Source organism: Pseudoliparis swirei, chromosome 7 (genome assembly GCF_029220125.1).
Source record: "Pseudoliparis swirei isolate HS2019 ecotype Mariana Trench chromosome 7, NWPU_hadal_v1, whole genome shotgun sequence".
Taxonomy (NCBI): domain Eukaryota; kingdom Metazoa; phylum Chordata; class Actinopteri; order Perciformes; family Liparidae; genus Pseudoliparis; species Pseudoliparis swirei.
The window spans coordinates 24,502,719-24,524,190 of record NC_079394.1 but is presented as its reverse complement, the minus strand read 5'-3'; the positions used below and the strand labels follow the sequence as shown (position 1 = coordinate 24,524,190).

Below are 21,472 nucleotides of genomic sequence, written 5' to 3'. Positions count from 1 at the left end.
GAAACCTAAACATGTAGAATCATATATATTAATATCAAAATACTGAATCCTCCACGCATTATTCAGGAAACATTTAACACAAAATTAAAAAAAGAACAGTTTTTTCAATGGGCCTCTGTGATTGGCTAATGCCTCTCTCTGTCGTCATTTCCGTTAACAACTCGTATACTTCCGGAAGAAGCGGAAGACAACAGTGGAAAGTCACGGCTCCGAAGCAAAGAAATTTCAAATACGGAGAAAAAAAACAAAGCCCTTTTCATTTTAGTCGTTTGACAACCAAAGACCATCGCTGCCGACATGGTGAGTGACTCCCCGTTTCGTCTTGACATTGACGACACGTTTAACGTCATGTCGAAACAAACCGGAGCGGTTTAGCGAACGAGCGACGAACAACAACACGACATCAGCAGAAAGCTGCTCTGTCACGATGAACTCAAACGTCCTGGCCGCATTTGTTTGGGATCAACTCACGTTTAAAAAAATCTTTGGGAAACATCTGCGTTGCTTTAATGGGTTTTGATTTGTTCCACAGTTTTCCTTCCACGTATTCGACCACCCGATGTCTCGGGGGTTTCAGAACCGCTTCTCCACTCAGTACCGCTGCTACTCGGTGTCCATGCTGGCGGGACCCAACGACCGCTCCGACGTGGAGAAGGGGGGGAAAAGTGAGTTACTGTCACAACTTGTGCCCTGAAAGCTCTCCACACTGCCCCTGAAATCACCAGGATTCGGTTGTAAACATGACTTGCGTCTATCTATTTGTAAATGGAGAAATGCTTTGGAGTTTAATCTTTATTAAATCGATAAATGATAACTAACTGAATGTTAGGAATGATAATAATACCCTTTTATGTAGCACACAAGTTACAGAGTGCTCTACAAAGACGCATCAAAAATAAAACTAGAGAAAGTTTCCAGGTAAGTAATAAATCAAATAGAATTGACGGAGAAGTAACAATGCCAAGCGAGGTAGGAATTACTCAAACACAGTAAATACAAGTTATATAATACAGAAAAATACACGATTTTAGGATTCTGCAGAGAGTTAGAGATTTGGACTTGTGTCATACATTTCCCAGCGCCATTTCTTAGAGAGATTGTTATAAATAATCAGGAGCTAGCCGGAGTTCGGAGGCCCTCAGTCTCCTTTTAGTTAACTTAAAACCTTTTTACAATGTTCGTAGACATACATGTACTTGCATGAAGGAGCATGGGATTGAACTGCCATTGCTTGTGGTTAAAGGACATCATTTATCATTTCATTATTTTCAATTAATTTCCAAAACGTACACGTGCAGTGTAGAGATGCTAAAAACAGGTGCAAAATGGATTCTCCTCCTGGGTTTAGTGAGTAGACTTGCTGTAGGATTTTGATTGTAAACAAAAGTTTTAGTCCACAATGCTTTGTCTCCCCTCGGTAATAGTTTGGCCCGTCTTTTTTTTGCCCCATCTACCTCACTGAAGCCGACCTTTTGTTATGTAGGCTGCAGACCCGTGTGATTGTATCTGTGGATCTAGGTTTGATGAAGGTTTTCCAGTTCCACCTCTTTCCACATTTTCTAAAAGTGTTGAAAGATACATTACGCTTTACAGCAATTTCTCTGTGATTCCTCAAATTCTAGGTGGTTGTTCCTTTTTGTTTGTAAGACGATCAAGCAAAGATGTTCACTTGATCTTATTCATTGTGATTGATCTCAACTAATAAGCGGTTTCTTTTCCAGTAATAATGCCACCGTCAGCCCTCGACCAGCTCAGTAAGTGAACGTTTAAAAAAAGGCCTCTTTTCTGATAAACGTCCCCTTGCGAACCTTCCATGAATGTGACCCTTCTGCGCCTTTTTCCTCACACAGGCAGACTTAACATCACCTATCCAATGCTGTTCAAGCTGACCAACAAGAACTCCGACAGAATGACGCACTGCGGTGTGCTGGAGTTTGTGGCAGACGAGGGAATCTGCTACCTGCCTCACTGGGTGAGGAAACGAAAAAAGAGTTTGACGCCGGGGTCTGACTTGTTTTCTGCTGATCCGATCTGATTCGGCACTGAGATTTTCTTCTGTCTGTTTACTGCAGATGATGCAGAATCTCCTGCTGGAGGAAGGGGGTCTGGTCCAAGTGGAGAGCGTTAACCTGATGGTGGCCACTTACTCAAAGTTCCAGCCGCAGAGCCCCGACTTCCTGGACATCACAAACCCCAAAGCAGTGTAAGAAACATTAGTCTGGAACATTGACTGGACCCAGTTTCACATTTTAGTTTTTTGACTAGAGTGACTGAGTTGTCACTTTATTTCAGACTGGAGAATGCACTGAGAAACTTTGCCTGCTTGACAACAGGGGATGTCGTGGCTATCAACTACAACGAAAAGGTGAATTCACTCATTGCGTCAGACAAATGGTGAATATGTGTTTGTCTTTGTTACATTTTTGTTCTACTAACGGTATCTGTTTTATTGTTTCAGATATATGAGCTGCGAGTAATGGAAACCAAGCCAGATAAAGCCGTGTCTATCATCGAGTGTGATATGAATGTAAGACCCTCTATCGCTGTGTTTATTAAAGGGGGGGGGATGCAGACCAATGAAATAAATCTAAATGTTATTACAGGCATACATTGTCAATGGGTCTTTACAGACATTTAGCAGAAAGGGGGGTCCCCATCCGTAAACTCTGGGTTCCATTTGCATGGAAACGTTTGGGAACCCTCCACGCTATCAGACAACAGGGAATTATTCTGATGTGTTCTCCACTTTAAACGTGTCATGACTCTGGTTCCCAGGTGGATTTTGACGCTCCTCTGGGTTACAAAGAGCCCGAACGACGACCCCAGCACCACGAAGAGCCAACCGTAAGAACCAAACCCTTAAGGTACCCGCACAATTTGTGCTCTGACAACATTTTATTTTAAAACTAAATCCTTCACAGGAGGAAGCCGACCCCACCAATTACGCCGACATGGACCTGGGATTCAGAGTGAGTAAATGTCGCTGTGGCTTGAGGGACAAATAAACCACACTCATACCGGTAATAACCAGAAGGAATGTAACTTCTGATCCGTTTGTTATCTTCAGGCTTTCACTGGCTCTGGCAATCGTTTGGACGGTAAATTGAAAGGGATCGAGCCCAGCCCCGTCCCTCTTGACCCAAGTGACATCAAAAGGTGACGTTCAGTATTTTATATACATGCACACATAAAGCGGCCTACACATTGAATATGGCAACGTAACAGTTTACCTATTCAGCATGATAAGTCGGCAACATTATTAAGATTTGGGGGAATGAAATAAATACAGTGTTGCATATGAGGAAGATTATGGCCTGCAAAAAGAAACAAATTAAATCGGTTAATGAGCTGAGTTTTGACAAACAATAATGTGGTGAACTTTGGCAGATTGTAGACTTGTTTTCATGTGAGTGACCACGGACCACTGTGGTACAGGAGAGCATTGCAGGAAGTGACATAGGGCTTTGATGATGTCTATGAGGTCTTTGACAAGCAGCTGGAAATAACAAGTCCAACACCTGTTTGGGAACTGCCAATCTGTGCTTGTGTGTTCACACTCCTCCTTTCCCATCTTTGGGTTTCTCCAGAGATTAAATGTCTCTGCTTGTTGCCGCGACATCATCCTGTTGGTGCGTCACATAATAGACGTATTTCGTAGATTGACCATGTAACACATTGCCAAACTTAATGATCGCCTCACTTTGCAGCGTCTGTTTTCGTTTATGAAGTGGTCAGAGTTCCACCCTAAAAGCAGACGCTTTGTGGCGCCTCTACAATCTGTATTTTACTAAGCAGCACTCAACATTGAACAATGTGTTTTTGCCTCGAGTGTACATTCTTCACCTTTAAACTCTAAACTTTCTTTTCACAGAGGTATCCCAAACTACGACTTCAAATTTGGCAAGATCACCTTCATCAGAAACTCGAGGCCTGTGCCCAGGAAATTTGTAGATGTAAGAAATGTGGAGGATTTCATCACACATTTGAACATATTAAACTGCATTTAGTGTTTCAATACAGTTTCTCACAATCTTGACCTATAAAACCTTCTTTTTTTTTCTTCATAGTACTGACACTAAGCAAGTTAAATGTGGCATTCACTCCATTTGTTTGTACTGAATTCTTTGCATCCACTTTATTGTACAACTTGTGCTGTATTATTAACTCTTTAAAAAAAATATCTTGTTTAATCACTCCAGGATGATGAACTGAACAGATTCATCGCCTTCTCTGGAGAAGGACAGTCACTACGCAAGAAGGGCAGAAAGCCTTGAAGGATTCTAAGTGGAGGGACTGGATAATGCACACGGACTCACCATATCAACATTTACCTTCAACCGCAAAGTTAAAAAAATAAATTTGGATTTTGTTTCTGTCTCTTTGAAAGGTGTTTGCTGTTGAGATGGGATTATATTTAATTAAACTCGGACATTAATATCTTTGTCAACAAATGCCAAGCTCTGTAAAATGCTGTCCGGAGTTTGAGGAATAAATTGTATCACCAAACCACAAAAAAAGAATAACATGGGGACTATTGTTGGGATATTAGAACATTTCCCCCGTTTTTTCATAATCGTTACATTTTTACAATTGACTTTACTGTTCTCCAGATTCCCATTATTATAAAATGGGAGCAATAATAGCTCAATACGTTTGATTTTAATTATAATGACAACTTTTTTTTGTTAAAGGAGTTATTTGCTATCCCCCCCCCCTTTTTTTCTCTTGGTTTATTTATAGACAAATAAAGGACTGTTTGAAATGTGGTGTTGATAATATTTATTTATGTAATTCCCTTTTTAAAACAAACTACTAATTATCCTGATAGATATTGGGTAGTTCCTATGGCATTTCTTTCTTGACTCGAATTAGATACATTAATGTACATAAAAGCAAATGCATTATGTCTAATTATGTAGTTAAATGAATTGGTCACAATTATGGTTACTACAATTAGGGGATGTTTGGAATGGTTAGTTATTATTGGTATTCGTCCTTAATTTATAGTTATTATGTTTTCTTTAAGTGTTTAGTGGGTATTTTTTTCCAGGCTTTTATTTTTAAATGAACTCGAACCGGAAGTCGTGTCGCTGTATTTGCTAACGCAGCTAGCAATGGACCGCACTGGGAGAGCAGCATGGAGGGTAATTTAACAATTCGTATGCTTTTCGCTGTTATTCGTGATGTATTTTAATCTAGCTAGTTTGTGTTTGTGCTGGTTCTGAATGAAAGAGACCAAATCTGACCCAAAACAGTCAGCAAGGTGATTCACATCAGCTATCGCTGCTAAACTGCCCTCAGATAGCTAGTTAGCGATACGCAATGTCAGTCAAACGAGGTTTTAACAGAACCGTTAACATTTAACGTCACGTGATTCAGTGTTTGCTTTTGCCTCTTGTTACTAATCTTTTTATAAATGACATGCAGATACCCGCAAAGCAAACTGTGGTTTAAAGACATGAGCGGCCTGAGGAGGCGCTGTCGGAGCGACAACTCTTTCTTCTCTTTTTTAAGGAGCGTTCAGGAAACACTCGTGTTGAACAGTCTTACTTAATAAACGATGTTTAAGAAGTCGCTTAGGTAACTAATCCCAATGTGTCTATTAACCTCATGTTTTAAACACAACAGTATGAAATAAATCATTCTATATGAATAATTGACAATGAAAACTAGTTATATAATTCCCGATCTATTTTTTAAAAGGTAGCTCATAGTTTATTGAAGGCAATTTATCTTTAATTCCAGGACTAACTTTTTACAATCAAAAGTTATTAATCAATAAAGACCGCCTCCCCAGCTTCTGCTCCTCCATGTTACATTGTACATGAGCGTATGGCCGTAACCAGAGAAGTGGACCGTGATGCAGCTCTAGAGGGTTCAAACATAACGTTCTGATCTTGTCTGCCCGTGCAGCCTCCTCGAACGTGCGACGATTCCTGGAGTGAATTTAGACACTGCAAAAGCTTCAGGAACCGTTTTCACCACTACTACGCCTACGGCACCGCGCCGTCCTGCCAGCAGTGGAAAGAGGACTTCTACACCTGCAGAGAGTGGGAGAAAAACAAAGCCACCGAATCAAAGGTACCGCGGGCGGAGAGCCACATTATTTAAATCCATAAACTTGTGATCGCAGATAACATTTATGGTGTTTTAATCTGAATGACCAGAGGAACGCATGAAACAAAGGTCTTGACATTACAATCGTTTGTATATATGACCCCTTCTGTATTGCAGGAGGCCTTACAGACGAGTGAGAGGAACAGAGTAGCAGAGCAGAAGAAGTTCACCCCAGTGTGGGAACTGAGGACAAGCCCTCCCAGAGACTGGAACCTGCCGCTGAACCAGGACGAGCCTCAGGACTCATGAACACTATTTAACCCCCGATGTCTCTGTTCCATGCCGGCCAAAGCGAGGAGACTTAAATTATTTTGTGACACTCGTCCCTTGTTGCCTGTATTCAGGGAGCTGCTGCGTGAAAACAAGTTTAAACAGCGGTAGCAGCACCTAGTGGTCACTGATGAGTATGACAGCATCTGTATACAACTAGTACATTACCAGATGATCTCTCCAAAGGCAGGTGTGTTTTTCTCATCATAAATTATTAATTCTAAAGGCAAATGTAAAAAATAAAATAGTAAATGGGTTTAAAGATGAGTTGCCTTTTTTTGTCAAGCGTAATAAATGGGTACTATTGAGTCAATTAATGCAGTGGGTACATTTGAGAATAAAAGAATTTCATCCAAGTAAATAGTTTCCGTCGCAAATTGTTTTGATCAGGATTCAATTAACAATTAAAGCTGCACTAGAAAACACTTTCGATCGCATCGAACAGGAGAGTTGGCCCGAGTAAGATAGATAATACTCCTGCGATGAATATATTAGAGATGCATTAATACAACTAAATTTACCTTGACCGTAAGTAATTGATTGGGGTTTATCAAACACAATTTATGTATTAAAAGTATTTTTTTTATTTTCCATTTCTTCCGTTTTATACGGAGACGAATGTGGAGGAAAAGAAACGATGCATAATTTCCATGAATGTTACATTTCATACAGAGTGACGGAACAATTCAAGAAAGTAGAAGAAAAAAAAACATTTGCCAAGTGTCTTTCACGTGAAAGCTGCATGTTGGCTAATCGTGTAGAAACGAGGACATTAAATACACACAGGCTGCACCCGCAGCCCTCCACCTGTCCATCATTGCGTGTACACTTTAGTGACATCGATGTATTTCCCTTCAGGAGCTTCATATTTGCTCTTCGGCGGCGTGTAGGCGGGCCCTTCGTGGGTGAAGGGAAACAGCAACGGGTCTGGCTTCAGCGCCGCCAGGTACAGCTCCTCAGACTCTAACTTCAGCTCCTCCAACGCCTCCCTCTGCGCTTCGAGAGCAAGCTCAACCGCCTGCATTTCAGCCATGTGCTGCTCCTGCAAGAGCAAAGACGGAAGAGCACATCAAGTATGGCCCACTAAGTGTGCAAGAGGTCAGACGCAAGGCTTTCTATAAAAGCTTCAGTGGCGGCGGTGTTATAGGTTAAGTGATGACCTTCTTGTATCGACACCACTCCTTCAGCAGCAGGGCGCGACCCTCGCTTTCTCCAAATGACAGCCTCAGTGCAAAGCGTTCCCTTTATAAGAGTAAGAAACACAAGTTCATAGCACTTTAAAGTCAGTGAGCACTAAATAGAAAGGGGAATAACAAAAAGGTACAGCAAGTCAAATAAGAAAACAAGGCCAAATTATACATAAAAAGGCAAACGTGACCATAACATTTTTAAATGTCTGCTAGCCTCATTGTCAGAAAGCTTTATGTAGGTAATGTACTGTCAACCAGAGGGAATCATTCTATGATCTTGTTCAATAACAGTTATGGTATAATAACCTTGTTTCATCCAAGCATTTCATCGGAGTGATGAGGTCCTCCAGGGGGATAAACTCAGGTGCGACCTTCTCCATCTTCTTCAGCTTCTTTTTCATCCTCTCCTTCAACATGTGCTCCCGCCTCGGGTCAACCTTCTTCTTCTTCTTGGGCTCCGCCCTTTGAAAACAAAGCACACAAAGTAAATCTGGGAAATGTATGGATCCACAATAGTGTCCAGGATCATATCAAGTAGAGTTTTTTAGTGTCGACTTAAGCAGGAATTGCTAATAATTTTGATTACTGGCTGTTTGGATGCGAAGCAACAATGCCGGTGTCATCCTCTGGACACATATCGGCACGGACAGCTTTGAGCATTCATTGAGAAACAAAAAACATTTAATGAATTGACAGTTACAAAGTGAGTGCAAAGAACAACACAATATGTAAAAAGTCGATTTTGGGCATAGGCCCCTATGTAAGGCGGTTATTTGATTAACAGTTGGGAAACGATCATTTAAATACAAAACTGTGTTTAAATAGTGCATGCTCCTGACAAGCCCTTTATGGCTTTATCCAATATATTCAAGAAAAAGAAAACTCTTGACATGCAGTGAACCTGGGATAGTAGTTCATACCGGAGTGGGGCAGATGTCTTCAGCGTCATGACTGGAGCGAACCAGGGACTCAGTCCAGCGCGGTGATGCCCCCCCAACAGAAGGCTGTTTAAAAACACAACACCTGTCAGCCACACGCGACCAGCAGCGCGTCTCCACTGAATAACCTCAGAGGCTAGCTCCAGGTAGCTCGCGCCCTTGTCAGCTATTCACGCGCTCCGACAAACACTCACCTGGACGGAGCGGCCTGTCGGGTCAAGGCCCTGCAGAGGCCGCGCGATAAAGCCGCAGACATGTCTCTCCACGGGGCGTCGGGTTCACCTCAAACGCAGACCCGGGGATCGAGAAACGTTCACGTGCAGGTTGCCTGTCTGCGCCTTTTGCTCGACCGACAAGACCAGACGTGGCGCGAGAAGATGACGTTGTCAACCAGTCACGCGCACAATTTCCCGGTCGCACTTTCGCGTATTTCGTTTGCGGAAAATAATTCCATAACATGCACTAAATATATATAAGAATGTGAAAACATCAATGATAAAGACAACGAAATACGTTACTGTTATTTTAAACAGTGTAATAGTGTCGTAGATTTCATATATATACGTTACATTAGTTGTCGAATCTTACTGGACGAGTGAAAAGTATCCGGCTCCAGTATTTAGAGGAAAGGTCGCAGTTTTTTTTTAAACATTCACCAGGAACTCATTCAGAGAGTCGGACCACCAGAAGATATCAGCAGTTTGATCCCGGCCGCGGTGGTGTGATATCTGTGCATCATGGCGCTTCTCAGAGGTAAACACACATGTTTCAGTTCAGCAAGAGGCGAGAAGAAAGAAAGCAGGAGGACATTTCAAATGTTCTAATGTCAGGGCTTTGTTTCTCCTATTTGTGTCGTTTTGTGTAGGACTTTAGTGAACTAAGATGAATGGTGTCCTCTCCTAAAGGTGGCTTTATCTAGATATATTTAAGTGTATGTGTGTCGTTGTGCTTTTCTTATCACAACTTCACTGCGAAATAGGTGAAAGGTGACAAGATGGTGTCAAGATCATTAACAGCTCGTCAGAAGCTTCTCTCTCCAGTTACCTTTCCATTCCCTGAAAACACAATAACAATCTTACTAAATGACGTCCAGTGATGGAGGAAGGGAAAGGAGAAACTAAAAATGTGTAGGCCCTATTACAAAGTGACCTATCTCAGTGAATATTCAAATTTTTTGTGATAACTTATTATTTAAAATGAATTGAGTTTAGTAAAGCACTATACGATCATTTTAATATAAAAAGTGTCACTTAACGTGCAAGCAGCACACTGTAGTGTGGCACACTACAACTATGTCAGGGTCGTTTAATCTAGATCCAGTCTGAATACAGCGTATTCATGTAAATATTTTAGAATAACTAGTTGTAACAACAGACTTAAGATAAGTGTAGTGAAGTAAAAAGTACAATATTACCCTCTTACATGTGGTGGAGTGGAAGTGTCATTTAACGTAAAAGGGAAAAACTCAAGTATCTCAAAACTTAAATATAGTTACTTGTGCAAATACAACTGTTCCGATGTCACCGCACTGAACACACCCCTCCAGCTGTTACTCGTGTTTGGAACATTGGAAATCCTGACTTTATTACGTACTCCTCCTGTCCCTCCAGTCCAATTTTGTATCCATCGGATGGTATTTTGCCTGTGATCCCACATATTCATCGTCTGCATCTCAAAGCACCGACTGTGTCGACCATCTCTGTACTGACTGGTGGGTCGCTTGAAGTCAAAGTCTTGTTTTGTTTTTTCCCTCTGCAGGTGTATTTGTTGTCGCTGCCAAGCGCACTCCGTTTGGCACCTATGGCGGCGTGCTGAAGGACCACAGTGCAACGGACCTGGCCGAGCATGCAGCCAAAGCCGCCCTCGCAGCAGGGGGCGTGGCTCCAGAACTTGTAAACAGTGTCATCGTGGGAAATGTCATGCAGGTACCCCCCACAGATCTACCTGATCAACAGCTACAATTAACAGATGACTTCTGCCATCACATGTAAACGCTTGACAAGTGCGCTTGGGTTTGGTCCTCACAGTTTAATTCCTCTTCATCTACCTCCACACCCCCCATCCTAATTTCAGAGCTCAGCTGATGCAGCTTACATTGCTCGTCATGTGGGTCTGAGGTGTGGCGTTCCGATCCCGGTGCCGGCTCTCACTGTGAACAGACTGTGTGGGTCCGGTTTCCAGTCCATCATCAACGGCACTCAAGTAAGCATTCCAGCAAGAATAAAAACGTTCTGGCAGAAATGCAAAATGTTAAATTCAACACAACATTTGTACACTATGGACCATAATGTACATGTGTAATAGGCAAGTATCAGGCATTCGTAAAAGCACAATATTCTTGTCTTGCTCCAATAATAAAAGACTGTGTTACCTTGTGTGTTTGCAGGAGATTTGCCTGAGGGAGTCAGAGGTGGTCCTGTGCGCAGGCTCAGAGAGTATGAGTCAGGCTCCGTACGCCGTCCGCAACATACGATTTGGTACAAAGTTCGGAGTCGATCTCAAGGTTGGCTTCCCGTTGGTTCTTCTCTACTCTCTCATCCCCTGAACACTTGACACAAATCCACACGGAGATTTTTTCCAGAAGCTTTTGATGCAAAGACTAAAAATACCAACATACTTTTCCTCGTCTTCCTGCCAGCTCGAGGACACCCTGTGGGCGGGCCTGACCGACCTGCACATCAAAATCCCGATGGGCATCACAGCGGAAAACCTGGCAGAGAAATACCAGCTCACACGAGAAGACGTCGACAACTACGCATACCAGACACAGCAGAGGTGGAAGGCCGGTGAGACGGGCTTCGCCGTGCTCCACAATCCGCTCGCCTCGGTAAGAAGTTAGCGTTGCATCGTTTAATCGTGCCTGTTTTATTCACAGCGCATGAGGGCGGTCACTTCACAGAGGAAATTGCTCCCATTGATGTGAAAGCCAGGAAGGGCAAGGTGTCCATGACCCACGACGAACACCCTCGTCCACAGACCACTCTGGAGCAGCTGGCTAAAATGCCCGCCGTCTTCAAGAAGGGAGGGACCGTTACCGCTGCCAACGCTTCGGTGAGTTTACACTTACAGACGCGTGTGTGTGTGAGTCACAGGCAAGTGTCCTTACTTTAGTAATTAAGGGCTCTCGCTCCATTACCTTTGCTCAGGCTGACCCAACCAGCTTGGCTGATAATGAGTCTGGCCATTTAGGGAGCAGTGTTACCCACTGGATTTTTTCATACTCTGGATCAGGGGTCGGGAACCTATGGCTCTTCTGGTGACGGCATATGGCTCCCAGACAATTTTGAGTTGAGAAAAAAAAAATCTCCGCCCGCCACCCTGTAATTTTCTCTATCGCGCCAGATTACAGCAGAAGTAATGTAAGGTCCCTTTTCTTAAAGAGCACGTCTTTGTTCTTTTATTAAACTAAACAGCCGTCTGTTATTGTTCGTATCTCACCAACAGCATGTCACTTCTGTCTCTACGTGTTGCGTGAACACTTCTCGGCTCTCCGTCTCGCGCGCCGCAGAGCTCCGATGCCGGCGTGTGCGCGCGCATCGACGCGGAGCAAAGAAAAAGTCACCTGCACCCCCCCCCCCCCCCCCCCATAGCATCATGCAGCACCAAAAGTCGCATTACAATTATACGTTAAAAATACTATATGGCTCTCAATTTTTATTTGGAAGTATTTGGCTTTTATGGCTCTCTCAGTCAAAAAGGTTCCTGACCCCTGCTCTGGATGGTGGACCGCAGTCCCCAAAGAGAGGGGGGGGGGGGGGTGGGCTTAGTTGGTGTACTGGAAGAAAATGTAATGCGTTGTAAGTTAAATGCATCAATCTGGTGCACTTGGAGTGCAACATGAATGGAAGATAGATCTATGAAGAACTGTGTGCTCTTATAGTAAACAATGTAACTGCACATTTGTTGTAGAGATAAGAATGGTGAGGACTCCCCCCCCCCCCCCCCTCCTCCTCTTTTTCGATGCACTGATGTCATGTCAGTCTGCCCTGGGGGTGATAGTCACACAGGGAGCACAAAATCCACAGCCCTGGAAACCGTTTTGATTTTCTGCCCCGAGACAATTTTTAAAAATCTGCATATGTGAGCTTGTTGCCTGCACTGAGGGGCCAGGTGGTCTTTGAGCACCAAGGTCCCTCACATTGCAGCGCCCCCAGGGCCCCTCAATTATCAGATGTCAAGGTGCCCAGGGGTCTTAGTGGTGACATCATCCTTGAAGCCACAGCCCGCATCTATTGCTCCTGTCTGCCACCGCAGAAATTAACTGACTATTACTAAATCCTCCGCTCTCCAGGGGGTCTCTGATGGTGCTGCTGCCGTGGTGATTGCAAGTGAGGATGCGCTGAGTGAGCACAAGCTCACGCCTCTGGCCAGAATTGTGGCCTATCACGTTTCAGGCTGTGACCCGAGCATTATGGGAATTGGTAAGTGACACCACTGTTTTGGACATGTCATTTAATCCCTTTGAATGCAAAGGAATGAATGACTGTTGTGGTATTTCAAGAGGTCTCTCTTACTCATCTTAGGTCCCGTTCCGGCCATCACAGAAGCTCTTAAAAAAGCCAGTCTGACTCTCAACGACATGGATCTTGTGGAGGTTTGTTGTCAGTGACACTTATCAGATTGTGTCATCAGTGGTGGAAGAAATACTCAGACCCGGTACTTAAGTATTAGCACCAATACGCAAGCTCAAAAAACATTTAATTTCTAGTCCCGCATTTGTAAATGTACTTCTATAAAAGTACACGAGTATTATCAGGAAAATGTACTTAAAGTAACAGAAGTGAAAGTGAAATGTCCCCTGAGACTGATGTATTATCTCCGCCTGGGGGATTGTGTGTGCATGTGCACCTCTATTCTATTCAATTCTATTTTATATAGCCCAATATCACACAATAACGATTTTGGCTGCACGGTCATGGACCTCACTTGGTTGTGGTTAGTCTCACTTTCCCAAAACCGCTTTTATTTCCGCCATTCACTGAATGCCGACTCCTCACCCGCGCTTCTCCTCTTATCGGCCCCCAGCCGGTAAGGGGCTGCATGTGGTACCGGAGCAGAGTGCATCGCCGACCCCCAGCCGCTAATTAATGGCCAAAGAAACAGTTTGGCAATTATGGCGAGACACACCTGGCGGAGAGCTGCACTCGTCGCACCTTTTCTGGTTGTTACCACACAGTTGAGTCACTGATGTTGTTTTGCTCTGCACAGGTGAACGAGGCCTTTGCCCCTCAGTACCTGGCTGTTGCTAAGGCTCTCGGCCTGGATCCAGCGAAAACCAACGTCAACGGTGGCGCCATTGCCATCGGACATCCTCTCGGTGCTTCCGGAGGGCGTATCACTGCCCACCTGGTCCACGAGCTCAGGTCATTTGGTCTTTTAGTAACTACAGTTGTTGTAGCGTTCGCCCTTCCCAAAAAAATACAATGTTATTGGTATCGGGTTATATATGTCTGCATGTTAATTAAGTTGCTTAAATTATGAACTTTTTCTTTGACAGGCGACGAGGAGGCCGGTACGCTGTGGGCTCTGCCTGCATCGGTGGGGGTCAGGGTATCGCCATCATCCTCGAGAAGTACTAATCCGAAAAGCTGCTAGTCTCAGAAGAATTGCTGCTGATGAATGTCTTGCCTCAACGTTGTCTCGCATAGGCCAAAAATACAAAAATACATATATTTAAAACACTTCCATGTACATAGGAAATGTCAAATGCTCCCTTAACATGTACTGCTGGTCTGTTTTTTCACCTGGCACACAAAGATAAATCAAGAGACTGTTTGTGTATGTGGCCGAGACAGAGCGAGGTCGGTGGTCACGTTAACTTGTATTGCGTTATAGGAGGGTCTAAAAGGGACTCTGAACTCTGATGTTTGCCTTATAATCTTCTCTATCACTCCATTAACAGGGATCATTATTTCCAGAAAATATATCCGATCTGTGATGGTTCCTGCATTGAAAACTAATTTTGGTTATCTCTGTGTCAAAGAATCTCAATAATAAACATTTTCAAAAAAGAGAAGTTCTGCTTCACACACGATTTTTACAAAAGTAATAACTTTTGCTTGTTTTCTTATATATGCTCCAAATTGTTTTAGGAAAAACTAATAATATATCACAAAAGAGAAAGGGGTACTGAATATACTGAATGATATTTGATAGGAGACTTTCATGTACTCAATGTTATTAACAACTCCTCTAAAACTTTTTTTTGAAGTAAACAAAAGTCTGCAATTGATGTGTTCTGCTTTATCTGGGAAAATCTATTTTATTGGGATTTGTATACATTTGAATAAACAATCAAATGAATAGTAAATTTTTAAAAACAGTAATATTAGTAGAAATAGAAGTGAGTATAAATGCTAACCTTTACATGCATGCACATCTACATATACATCAGCCATCTCCAGCCATATACATACAGGATACCTTCTCACATGCTTTTACACAGACACTTAAAATGAGGATTAAAAGGGGGAGGGGGAGGGGAGGTCTGAATAACTAAATTAAGTACAATTAAATGATATATGCAGTAAATATATGGAGTAAAATAGCTAAAGTAAAAACAAATTATAGGTGTAAACTAAGCTAAGTAGATTAAAAAAATTAAAGAAAACTGATAACAGAAAGTTGACATTCGTATAAAAGCAGGATTTGATACAAGATGACTGAGCAATGGTAGTCCTCATAAAACAGCTCAGTGATGTTCCCACAATCCCTCTCAGTTGTTCAAGCATCTAGGTAACACAAGTCCATCTTTTTGTAAAGGTATTTATGGTCATTTGTAAATGTGCAGTCATTTTTTCCATTGTATGAACCTAGTTTAGTATTGGTCTGATTGATTGATTATTTAAAGATTGGTTCGGAAAAGTACAAATTTAGGAACATTGTTTGTTTTTCTTTACTTGTGCTTCTTTATGTATTTAACTAGCTCTTTACAAGCACTGATTGTTTTAATGTTATTATTGTTTATATCAGCAGACAAAAAAATAAACATAAATGTCTTAACTAAAGAAACAAAAGATTAACTAGAAAACAAATAGTCATGTTATTCGATGAAAACAATTGCACTGTTGTTTTTTATTTCAAGAATTAGGGGTAAATATTCGCAGGACTACAAAGACCGGCAAATCCTTGAAACCCGACGCATGTACGTAAACGTCATCGGACAGCGTCCTTATATACGTCACATCCCCGGATGTCGGTCTTTTTTCCGTAGCAAAGGTAAGGCAGCCCTGCTTCGTATTTCTGACGGATTAAAATCTGTGTTCATCTGCCTTACACAATAAAAACACCACTTTCCAAATGTCAGGAAACAAATCCTTGTGTTAAGACGATGCGATAGCCATCGTTATTGCAAAGATGTGTCCGTCGTTTTTCAGTAATAATGGACAGTTTGTGTCTGCGGGCCGAGGCCGCCGGTTAGCCTTCGTGCTGTAGCGTGAGCTAGCTTTCATAAACGTGTTGTCCTTAGTTTGCGGTGCTGTTAACAAACAACTCAGCTGCCACCTTATTATTATTATTCTCAAACTTAAAACATCACATGGTAGAAGACTGGTGCACCGGTTGTCCACCTCATGTGCGGGGTGTTGCTAAATGCTAGTCCACTGTGGTTCATGCGTGTAGTGCTGGGGATAGCTGGGACGGTCAGCGCTATTATCTTCTATCTACGGAGCGGTTAATGCCACCTAGCAACATTATTTCCGTAGACTGTAGTATAATCACAGGTACTTGTCTGTACAGGATACCAAAACCATAGAACTACAGTATGCATTACACGAGCCAACCAAAGCTGCAATCACCGTGACTATTTGAAGTGAATAATATCAAATGCAATCATGTTAGTTCGTGTACTAAACTATTTTACTTTTCTCTCAGATGGCAGAGGGAGACAAAAGGGTTGCCAGAAAGAGGCACGGGAGCCGGAACCCGGTTCTGGCCCGGGGAATCGGCCGTTACTCCCGGTCTGCGATGTACGCCCGCAGGGCCATGTACAAGAGGAAGTCCAAGACCACTGAGACCAAGGTGAGGGCAGATCTGTGACACCCAGCAAAAGACCGCACTGACTCCATGGCTTCATCCTGTATTGATATGTTCTTGTTTCAGATGGAGAAAAAGATTAGGACGAAGCCCAAGGCAACTGTCATCAAGACGGTCGGAGGAGACAAGAACGGAGGAACTCGTGTTGTCAAGCTGCGCAAGATGGTAATGTTCAAATTCTTGAAGGTTTTGTTTTCCACTGATTTTGTTGTCTTTATTTTAGTTGTAACTGTCATTATGCTGACATAAATTGAAGTGCAGTAACAGAAATTTAGGGAAGAATTCTACTGACTAATAACTCCTGTGTACATTTGAGAATTGTTCACATTGTGAGTATAAATAATGCACGGTTTTAATTTCAGGGACAGTGGGTCAGATCACATCTCATTACAACATGTCACTTTGGCTGATAAAGCAATGGTGTACTTGATTTAAAATGTAACATGTATTTCCATGTGCTCCTGCTGTAGCCTCGCTACTACCCCACGGAGGATGTTCCCCACAAGCTGAGGACTCACGGGAAGAAGCCCTTCAGCCAGCATAAGAGAAAGCTGCGCAGCTCCATCACGCCAGGAACAGTCCTGATTCTGCTCACTGGTCGCCACCGTGGAAAGGTGAGAACAATTTCTTGCACACTGTGACAATGAATGTTATGAATTGTTAAGGGTCTAAAAGGAGCAATACTTCTAGTGCTTAGGGTAAGCTTAACCCTTGTGTTGCCTTAGGGTCATTTTGACCCGAATCAATATTACACCCTCCCCCCGCCTTAGGATTAATTTGACCCCATTCAATGTTTAATGTCGGTGTTCTTTCGGTAGTCAACAAACAAACATAAAGTGCCTCACACTTAAACTTGGAAAACAATATTAATTCTAATAATTTTCTGGAGGTTTTAATTGCTGGCGTCAAATTGAACCCAACGGGTAAAATATGTTAGTAAATATAAAGGTAACAGGAGGGTGAAACATTGAATCGGGTCAAAATGACCCAAAGGCGGGGGGGGGGGGGTGTAATATTGATTCGGGTCAAAATGACCCGAAGGCAACACAAGGGTTAACGGGTGAATATGTAATCACCCTTCCATGATCCAGGGTTTCATACAGGAGGAAAGATTAGACTCCCAATGTTGGTGTTTAATGATCTTTTCTGTTTGCTTCTAGAACTAAAACAGCATAATGTCTCAAACCTTCATAGATGGAAAATATATATTTATTTGACTTATCTGGACTCTTGATTAGGTCAGTCATATTAGTATCTGCAAATATGGTAAATAAAGAGATCTCTCATTACATTTTAATGCTCAGAATGAGCCTGCCAAGTTATTTTTATGTAGTCATTTTTAATAGAGGTAAATGGTTTGTTTGCATTTAGTGTTTGAAACGGAAGTTGTTATATTGCATTAGAAGTTGTGAAGATTACTGGGATGTTTATTGTGTGATAGACTAAAATGTCTTGCAAACTTATTACTGTTGGGCTCAACTAAGTTGATGGTTTTCTATTGTCTAGGAATGTTGCCTCAAACATATTTTTCATCAATGGTCATTATCATTGATTATCTCACGCTTATGTGCCCACCCCTTTAAGAAAAATCTATGGTGCAAAAAATATATTTTCTAACTATTTTCCTTGACGCATCTATATAATCACTTTCTCTCGGTACCACAGAAATTGTCCCTTCCTCCAACGCTACATGTGCATGTTATGGAGGCATGCTGTTGTGCCCACACACTTTGAGGAGAAGCTGACTTAAATGTTTCAGTTGTAAGAATCTGACGGGCAGAGTTCGCTGCTAATGAAATACGCGTGTCAAGTAGATGTATCTTTGTCTGGAGCTTGGTATAAAAGTGGCTGGCAGATAATAAATTGTCTCATCAAATTGACATGTATGATCATGAGGTCATTAGTGTTTAATCAAAGGGAAATTGTTTTTGTTCAATAGCGCGTGGTGTTCCTGAAGCAGCTCTCAAGTGGTCTCCTGCTTGTCACTGGTAAGTGACTGTTTTTGGCTGTTTAGATTGATGTACATTTACTATGCTCCATTTGTAATGTTTTGTTTGTTTGCATACTTGTAGGCCCTCTTGCTTTGAACAGAGTACCCCTGCGTAGGGCTCACCAGAAGTTCTCAATTGCTACAAAAACAAAAATTGACATCTCTGGCATGAAGGTCCCAAAAACGCTGAATGATGCCTACTTCAAGAAGAAGAAGCTGAGGAGACCCCGTCACCAGGAGGGAGAGATCTTTGATACAGAGAAGGAGGTGAGCTAACTTGGATATTGTCTTAAATACCAATAACTGTAATATCATTTTAATGATACCGTGCTCACTGGTTTTCGTCTCCATCTGTAGAAGTACCAGGTGACGGAGCAGAGGAAAGAGGACCAGAAGGCTGTTGATGCTCAGCTCCTTCCCCTCATCAAGAAAGAACCTCAACTCCAAGGCTACCTGCGCTCCTCCTTCTTCCTGTCTAATGGAGTCTTTCCACATAAGCTGGTTTTCTAAATGCGTTGTAATAAAGTACCGCCATATATAATGCTCTCTTGCCTCGTTTGTTCAACAATGCTGCTTTTAGATGGCTAAATAATGTTTAATATCCTTTAAATTGCAACATGGAATAAGTATTTCAACAGATCAAATGTCACATTAATCTTTTTGTGAACTGCCATTCCCTGTTTAAATGGTGATCTACAGATTGAAAGTATGAGATTCTCATTAGTGCTTGCCTACATGACGGATTAAAGTATTGAACTGACTGTAATGTTTGACACTTATGTACCAGAGGTTTATACCCCGCATTGGCTTTCCATGTAGACTACCCTGGATACTGCAAATTTGACAAATGAACTGCATGTAGTGGTCATGGTCCAATTATGTATAGTAATGAAATGACCACACCAGGCATTGGACCCAGCTTACACCTTTGTTTTAATTAAAAAAAGACATTTCTCACAACACAAAAATAAATACAAGTGTTTCATCTTTTTTTAACATGGCCACATTTAGTTTGTTTTAATCCTCAAAAACAGAACAAAGTAGAACGCAGCACAGAAAAAGGCAGCGGCCCCTTGCCACGGAATGATAAGTGCCTTTGTCGAATCAGTCGTATGTAGTCAGTCGGTGTTTAGAGAAAGCTTCCCTCAGCCAGACTTGAACAGCAGAATGGCCACCTGACCCAAGTAGAAGTAAATGAAATGCTTCGTCTCATGAGTCACGTAGCTGCCAAAGTTCCTCCCAACGATGCAGTGCCAGGTTGGGTTGTATTTCTTGTCGAACTCCTGCAGGAAGAAGAAAGTGTTCAAACACTTATGGGCCGACATGCTGGAGGTGTGAAGAAAAGATGAGAATACATTGTGATGTACGTAGATGTTCAAGAGCAAAACTACGGACTATTTCCTATCCTAATGTTGCATCTAAAGTGAAACTATTTTCTGTGAATATTAAATTGTTGTAGGAGAATGTACTATATTTGTTTCACAACTTTTGATTGGCTAATCTTTCAACTGTTGTCAACATGCCCAAGCTTGTTTGCCCACTCAGTCCAAGAGGAACTGGAAGAGTGGAAACTATTACCAATACCAGACGGGGTGTTTATCATCAATTATGCACCACGATGGTTAGTTAGCCTCACACGGCTGATGTCGTTCACGTCAGTAGATAGTTGGAGATGCGTCAGCAGCACTACCTTCTTGATGAATGCAGCGATGTCCTTCTCGATGTTGTACTTCTCCAGGGCCTGCGTGGCGCACTCCACGGCGTCCTGCTGCATGTCCTCCGACATGTCGGCATTTTTTATCACGGCCTTTCTTTCGGACATGGTTGCCCTGGGAAACCAAAACACAGCGGAGGATTAATCATCTTCACGAGCGCGTTGGCGCGTGCACGCACATACAGGCGCTCAAGGCAATAGATTCCCCCCCTCTGAGCATCCCAATAGTACTTATCAATTGACTATAACGAAATAGCACATAATCACACTCGTCACCCAGTTAAATTGAAGACAAAACATCGGCTAATTGGAGACACGGTTATCGTTACATAATAACACACATATCTGAACTGGCCATTTCTCCAAGTGTTGCATAACAACTTCCATCATCGGCTCAGTGGATGCGCGCTCTGCGTAGTTTCTATGGAGACCCGAGACATTTGAGATTATCGGACCAGTTTCAGCCGACAGGTTTTCAACAAGAATCCCGTCACACATCAAGCTGCCAACAAATAAAGGAAAAGCCCATTTTCAAACGCTGAACGCTGAAAAGCAGCGATCAGAGCCAGCCTCGCTCCAACGTGCAGGACACCAAAACAAACACCGTATTCATATTTAGAACGTCACGTTTGCCGTGTAAATTATTTCACGATAAAACGTTCTGAATTAAGCCATCGTCGTGAAAGGTTTGCGAGCAACACGTCGCCAGATCCACATTCAGCGATGATTAGCTAAAAACTAGCGGTTGGTTCGCTCAAGTAAAAAACCCACAGAATACTAGTTAGCGTTAGCTGCTCATTCATCCCGGAGGAAGGAAAAGAAACACCGTCTGTCAGTAAGCACGAATGATAGCAGTTAAACAATACTTCAAACTGAATAAATTCCCCACCGTACAACTTTCTACATGGCAAAATTATCAAATGTACATACTTGTCTCCCGTTTATAGTGTTTATCGAGTTTTAATTAGACGACGGCTCCGGTTATGGCAACTCCCGCGAAGTGGTTGACACAAAAGTAGTGTGGGTGTGTAGGGGTGAGAGACTGCTGCCCCAACGTGTTCCTATTGGCCGGTATTATTGCACCGAGCGTTGTCATTGGTCAATGCGGGTCCATCTTTCGGGTTTTTGCGCCCGCATTTTATTTCAGACCATCCTGCTTTGCGACACGGTAAATAACTTGCTCGGGGCAAGTTGTGAGCGAGTCTGTCCCATGAGTCAT

General features: G+C 42.5%; 6 protein-coding genes across 6 annotated transcripts; 4 read left to right on the top strand and 2 right to left on the bottom strand.

Moving 5' to 3' along the window:
- The first annotated feature begins 198 nt into the window (after positions 1 to 198).
- Positions 199 to 4,766, top strand: ufd1l (ubiquitin recognition factor in ER associated degradation 1). The gene is made up of 12 exons (XM_056419449.1): positions 199 to 300; positions 533 to 665; positions 1,722 to 1,754; positions 1,851 to 1,972; positions 2,073 to 2,203; positions 2,293 to 2,365; positions 2,459 to 2,527; positions 2,776 to 2,844; positions 2,922 to 2,969; positions 3,068 to 3,156; positions 3,872 to 3,953; positions 4,200 to 4,766. Exons 1-12 carry the CDS (start codon positions 298 to 300, stop codon positions 4,272 to 4,274), a joined length of 927 nt encoding a protein of 308 aa, XP_056275424.1. The 5' UTR covers positions 199 to 297; the 3' UTR covers positions 4,275 to 4,766.
- A 284-nt stretch (positions 4,767 to 5,050) lies between these two features.
- Positions 5,051 to 6,654, top strand: c7h22orf39 (chromosome 7 C22orf39 homolog). Its single transcript, XM_056419467.1, has 3 exons — positions 5,051 to 5,144; positions 5,914 to 6,081; positions 6,235 to 6,654. Exons 1-3 carry the CDS (start codon positions 5,115 to 5,117, stop codon positions 6,364 to 6,366), a joined length of 330 nt encoding a protein of 109 aa, XP_056275442.1. The 5' UTR covers positions 5,051 to 5,114; the 3' UTR covers positions 6,367 to 6,654.
- Positions 6,655 to 6,947: 293 nt separating this feature from the next.
- On the bottom strand, positions 6,948 to 8,883 carry mrpl40 (mitochondrial ribosomal protein L40). The gene is made up of 5 exons (XM_056419459.1): positions 8,710 to 8,883; positions 8,498 to 8,581; positions 7,884 to 8,039; positions 7,548 to 7,629; positions 6,948 to 7,429 (listed from the first exon to the last, which is right to left on the bottom strand). The coding sequence occupies exons 1-5, from the start codon at positions 8,769 to 8,771 to the stop codon at positions 7,202 to 7,204; spliced, it is 612 nt and encodes a 203-aa protein (XP_056275434.1). The 5' UTR covers positions 8,772 to 8,883; the 3' UTR covers positions 6,948 to 7,201.
- Positions 8,884 to 9,137: 254 nt separating this feature from the next.
- acaa2 (acetyl-CoA acyltransferase 2) lies at positions 9,138 to 14,531 on the top strand. Its single transcript, XM_056419437.1, has 10 exons — positions 9,138 to 9,268; positions 10,274 to 10,440; positions 10,589 to 10,717; positions 10,902 to 11,018; positions 11,154 to 11,301; positions 11,391 to 11,566; positions 12,807 to 12,936; positions 13,039 to 13,109; positions 13,724 to 13,878; positions 14,013 to 14,531. The coding sequence occupies exons 1-10, from the start codon at positions 9,253 to 9,255 to the stop codon at positions 14,092 to 14,094; spliced, it is 1,191 nt and encodes a 396-aa protein (XP_056275412.1). The 5' UTR covers positions 9,138 to 9,252; the 3' UTR covers positions 14,095 to 14,531.
- Positions 14,532 to 16,372: 1,841 nt separating this feature from the next.
- On the top strand, positions 16,373 to 19,080 carry rpl6 (ribosomal protein L6). Its single transcript, XM_056419455.1, has 6 exons — positions 16,373 to 16,534; positions 16,616 to 16,714; positions 17,020 to 17,163; positions 18,489 to 18,537; positions 18,622 to 18,806; positions 18,897 to 19,080. Exons 1-6 carry the CDS (start codon positions 16,388 to 16,390, stop codon positions 19,047 to 19,049), a joined length of 777 nt encoding a protein of 258 aa, XP_056275430.1. The 5' UTR covers positions 16,373 to 16,387; the 3' UTR covers positions 19,050 to 19,080.
- Positions 19,081 to 19,453: 373 nt separating this feature from the next.
- dynll1 (dynein, light chain, LC8-type 1) lies at positions 19,454 to 21,286 on the bottom strand. Its single transcript, XM_056419468.1, has 3 exons — positions 21,184 to 21,286; positions 20,230 to 20,368; positions 19,454 to 19,822 (listed from the first exon to the last, which is right to left on the bottom strand). The coding sequence occupies exons 2-3, from the start codon at positions 20,359 to 20,361 to the stop codon at positions 19,685 to 19,687; spliced, it is 270 nt and encodes an 89-aa protein (XP_056275443.1). The 5' UTR covers positions 20,362 to 20,368; positions 21,184 to 21,286; the 3' UTR covers positions 19,454 to 19,684.
- Between the last annotated feature and the right edge of the window lie 186 nt (positions 21,287 to 21,472).

What these genes read in the sequence shown, in the direction of transcription:
- dynll1 (XM_056419468.1), bottom strand. Translation starts at nt 20,361, where the DNA reads ATGTCCGAAAGAAAGGCCGTGATAAAAAATGCCGACATGTCGGAGGAC. An exon ending in TCGCTGCATTCATCAAGAAG is followed by an intron (nt 19,823 to 20,229) that starts GTAGTGCTGCTG and finishes TTCTTCCTGCAG; the next exon opens with GAGTTCGACAAGAAATACAA.
- ufd1l (XM_056419449.1), top strand. An exon ending in TCTGCTACCTGCCTCACTGG is followed by an intron (nt 1,973 to 2,072) that starts GTGAGGAAACGA and finishes TGTTTACTGCAG; the next exon opens with ATGATGCAGAATCTCCTGCT. An exon ending in ACATGGACCTGGGATTCAGA is followed by an intron (nt 2,970 to 3,067) that starts GTGAGTAAATGT and finishes TGTTATCTTCAG; the next exon opens with GCTTTCACTGGCTCTGGCAA.
- acaa2 (XM_056419437.1), top strand. An exon ending in CCATCATCAACGGCACTCAA is followed by an intron (nt 10,718 to 10,901) that starts GTAAGCATTCCA and finishes GTGTGTTTGCAG; the next exon opens with GAGATTTGCCTGAGGGAGTC. An exon ending in CACCTGGTCCACGAGCTCAG is followed by an intron (nt 13,879 to 14,012) that starts GTCATTTGGTCT and finishes TTTCTTTGACAG; the next exon opens with GCGACGAGGAGGCCGGTACG.
- rpl6 (XM_056419455.1), top strand. Translation starts at nt 16,388, where the DNA reads ATGGCAGAGGGAGACAAAAGGGTTGCCAGAAAGAGGCACGGGAGCCGG. An exon ending in TGGTCTCCTGCTTGTCACTG is followed by an intron (nt 18,538 to 18,621) that starts GTAAGTGACTGT and finishes GCATACTTGTAG; the next exon opens with GCCCTCTTGCTTTGAACAGA. An exon ending in TCTTTGATACAGAGAAGGAG is followed by an intron (nt 18,807 to 18,896) that starts GTGAGCTAACTT and finishes CTCCATCTGTAG; the next exon opens with AAGTACCAGGTGACGGAGCA.
- mrpl40 (XM_056419459.1), bottom strand. Translation starts at nt 8,771, where the DNA reads ATGTCTGCGGCTTTATCGCGCGGCCTCTGCAGGGCCTTGACCCGACAG. An exon ending in CGACAGGCCGCTCCGTCCAG is followed by an intron (nt 8,582 to 8,709) that starts GTGAGTGTTTGT and finishes GTTTTTAAACAG; the next exon opens with CCTTCTGTTGGGGGGGCATC. An exon ending in AAATGCTTGGATGAAACAAG is followed by an intron (nt 7,630 to 7,883) that starts GTTATTATACCA and finishes ACTCTTATAAAG; the next exon opens with GGAACGCTTTGCACTGAGGC.
- c7h22orf39 (XM_056419467.1), top strand. Translation starts at nt 5,115, where the DNA reads ATGGACCGCACTGGGAGAGCAGCATGGAGG. An exon ending in CTGGGAGAGCAGCATGGAGG is followed by an intron (nt 5,145 to 5,913) that starts GTAATTTAACAA and finishes CTGCCCGTGCAG; the next exon opens with CCTCCTCGAACGTGCGACGA. An exon ending in ACAAAGCCACCGAATCAAAG is followed by an intron (nt 6,082 to 6,234) that starts GTACCGCGGGCG and finishes TCTGTATTGCAG; the next exon opens with GAGGCCTTACAGACGAGTGA.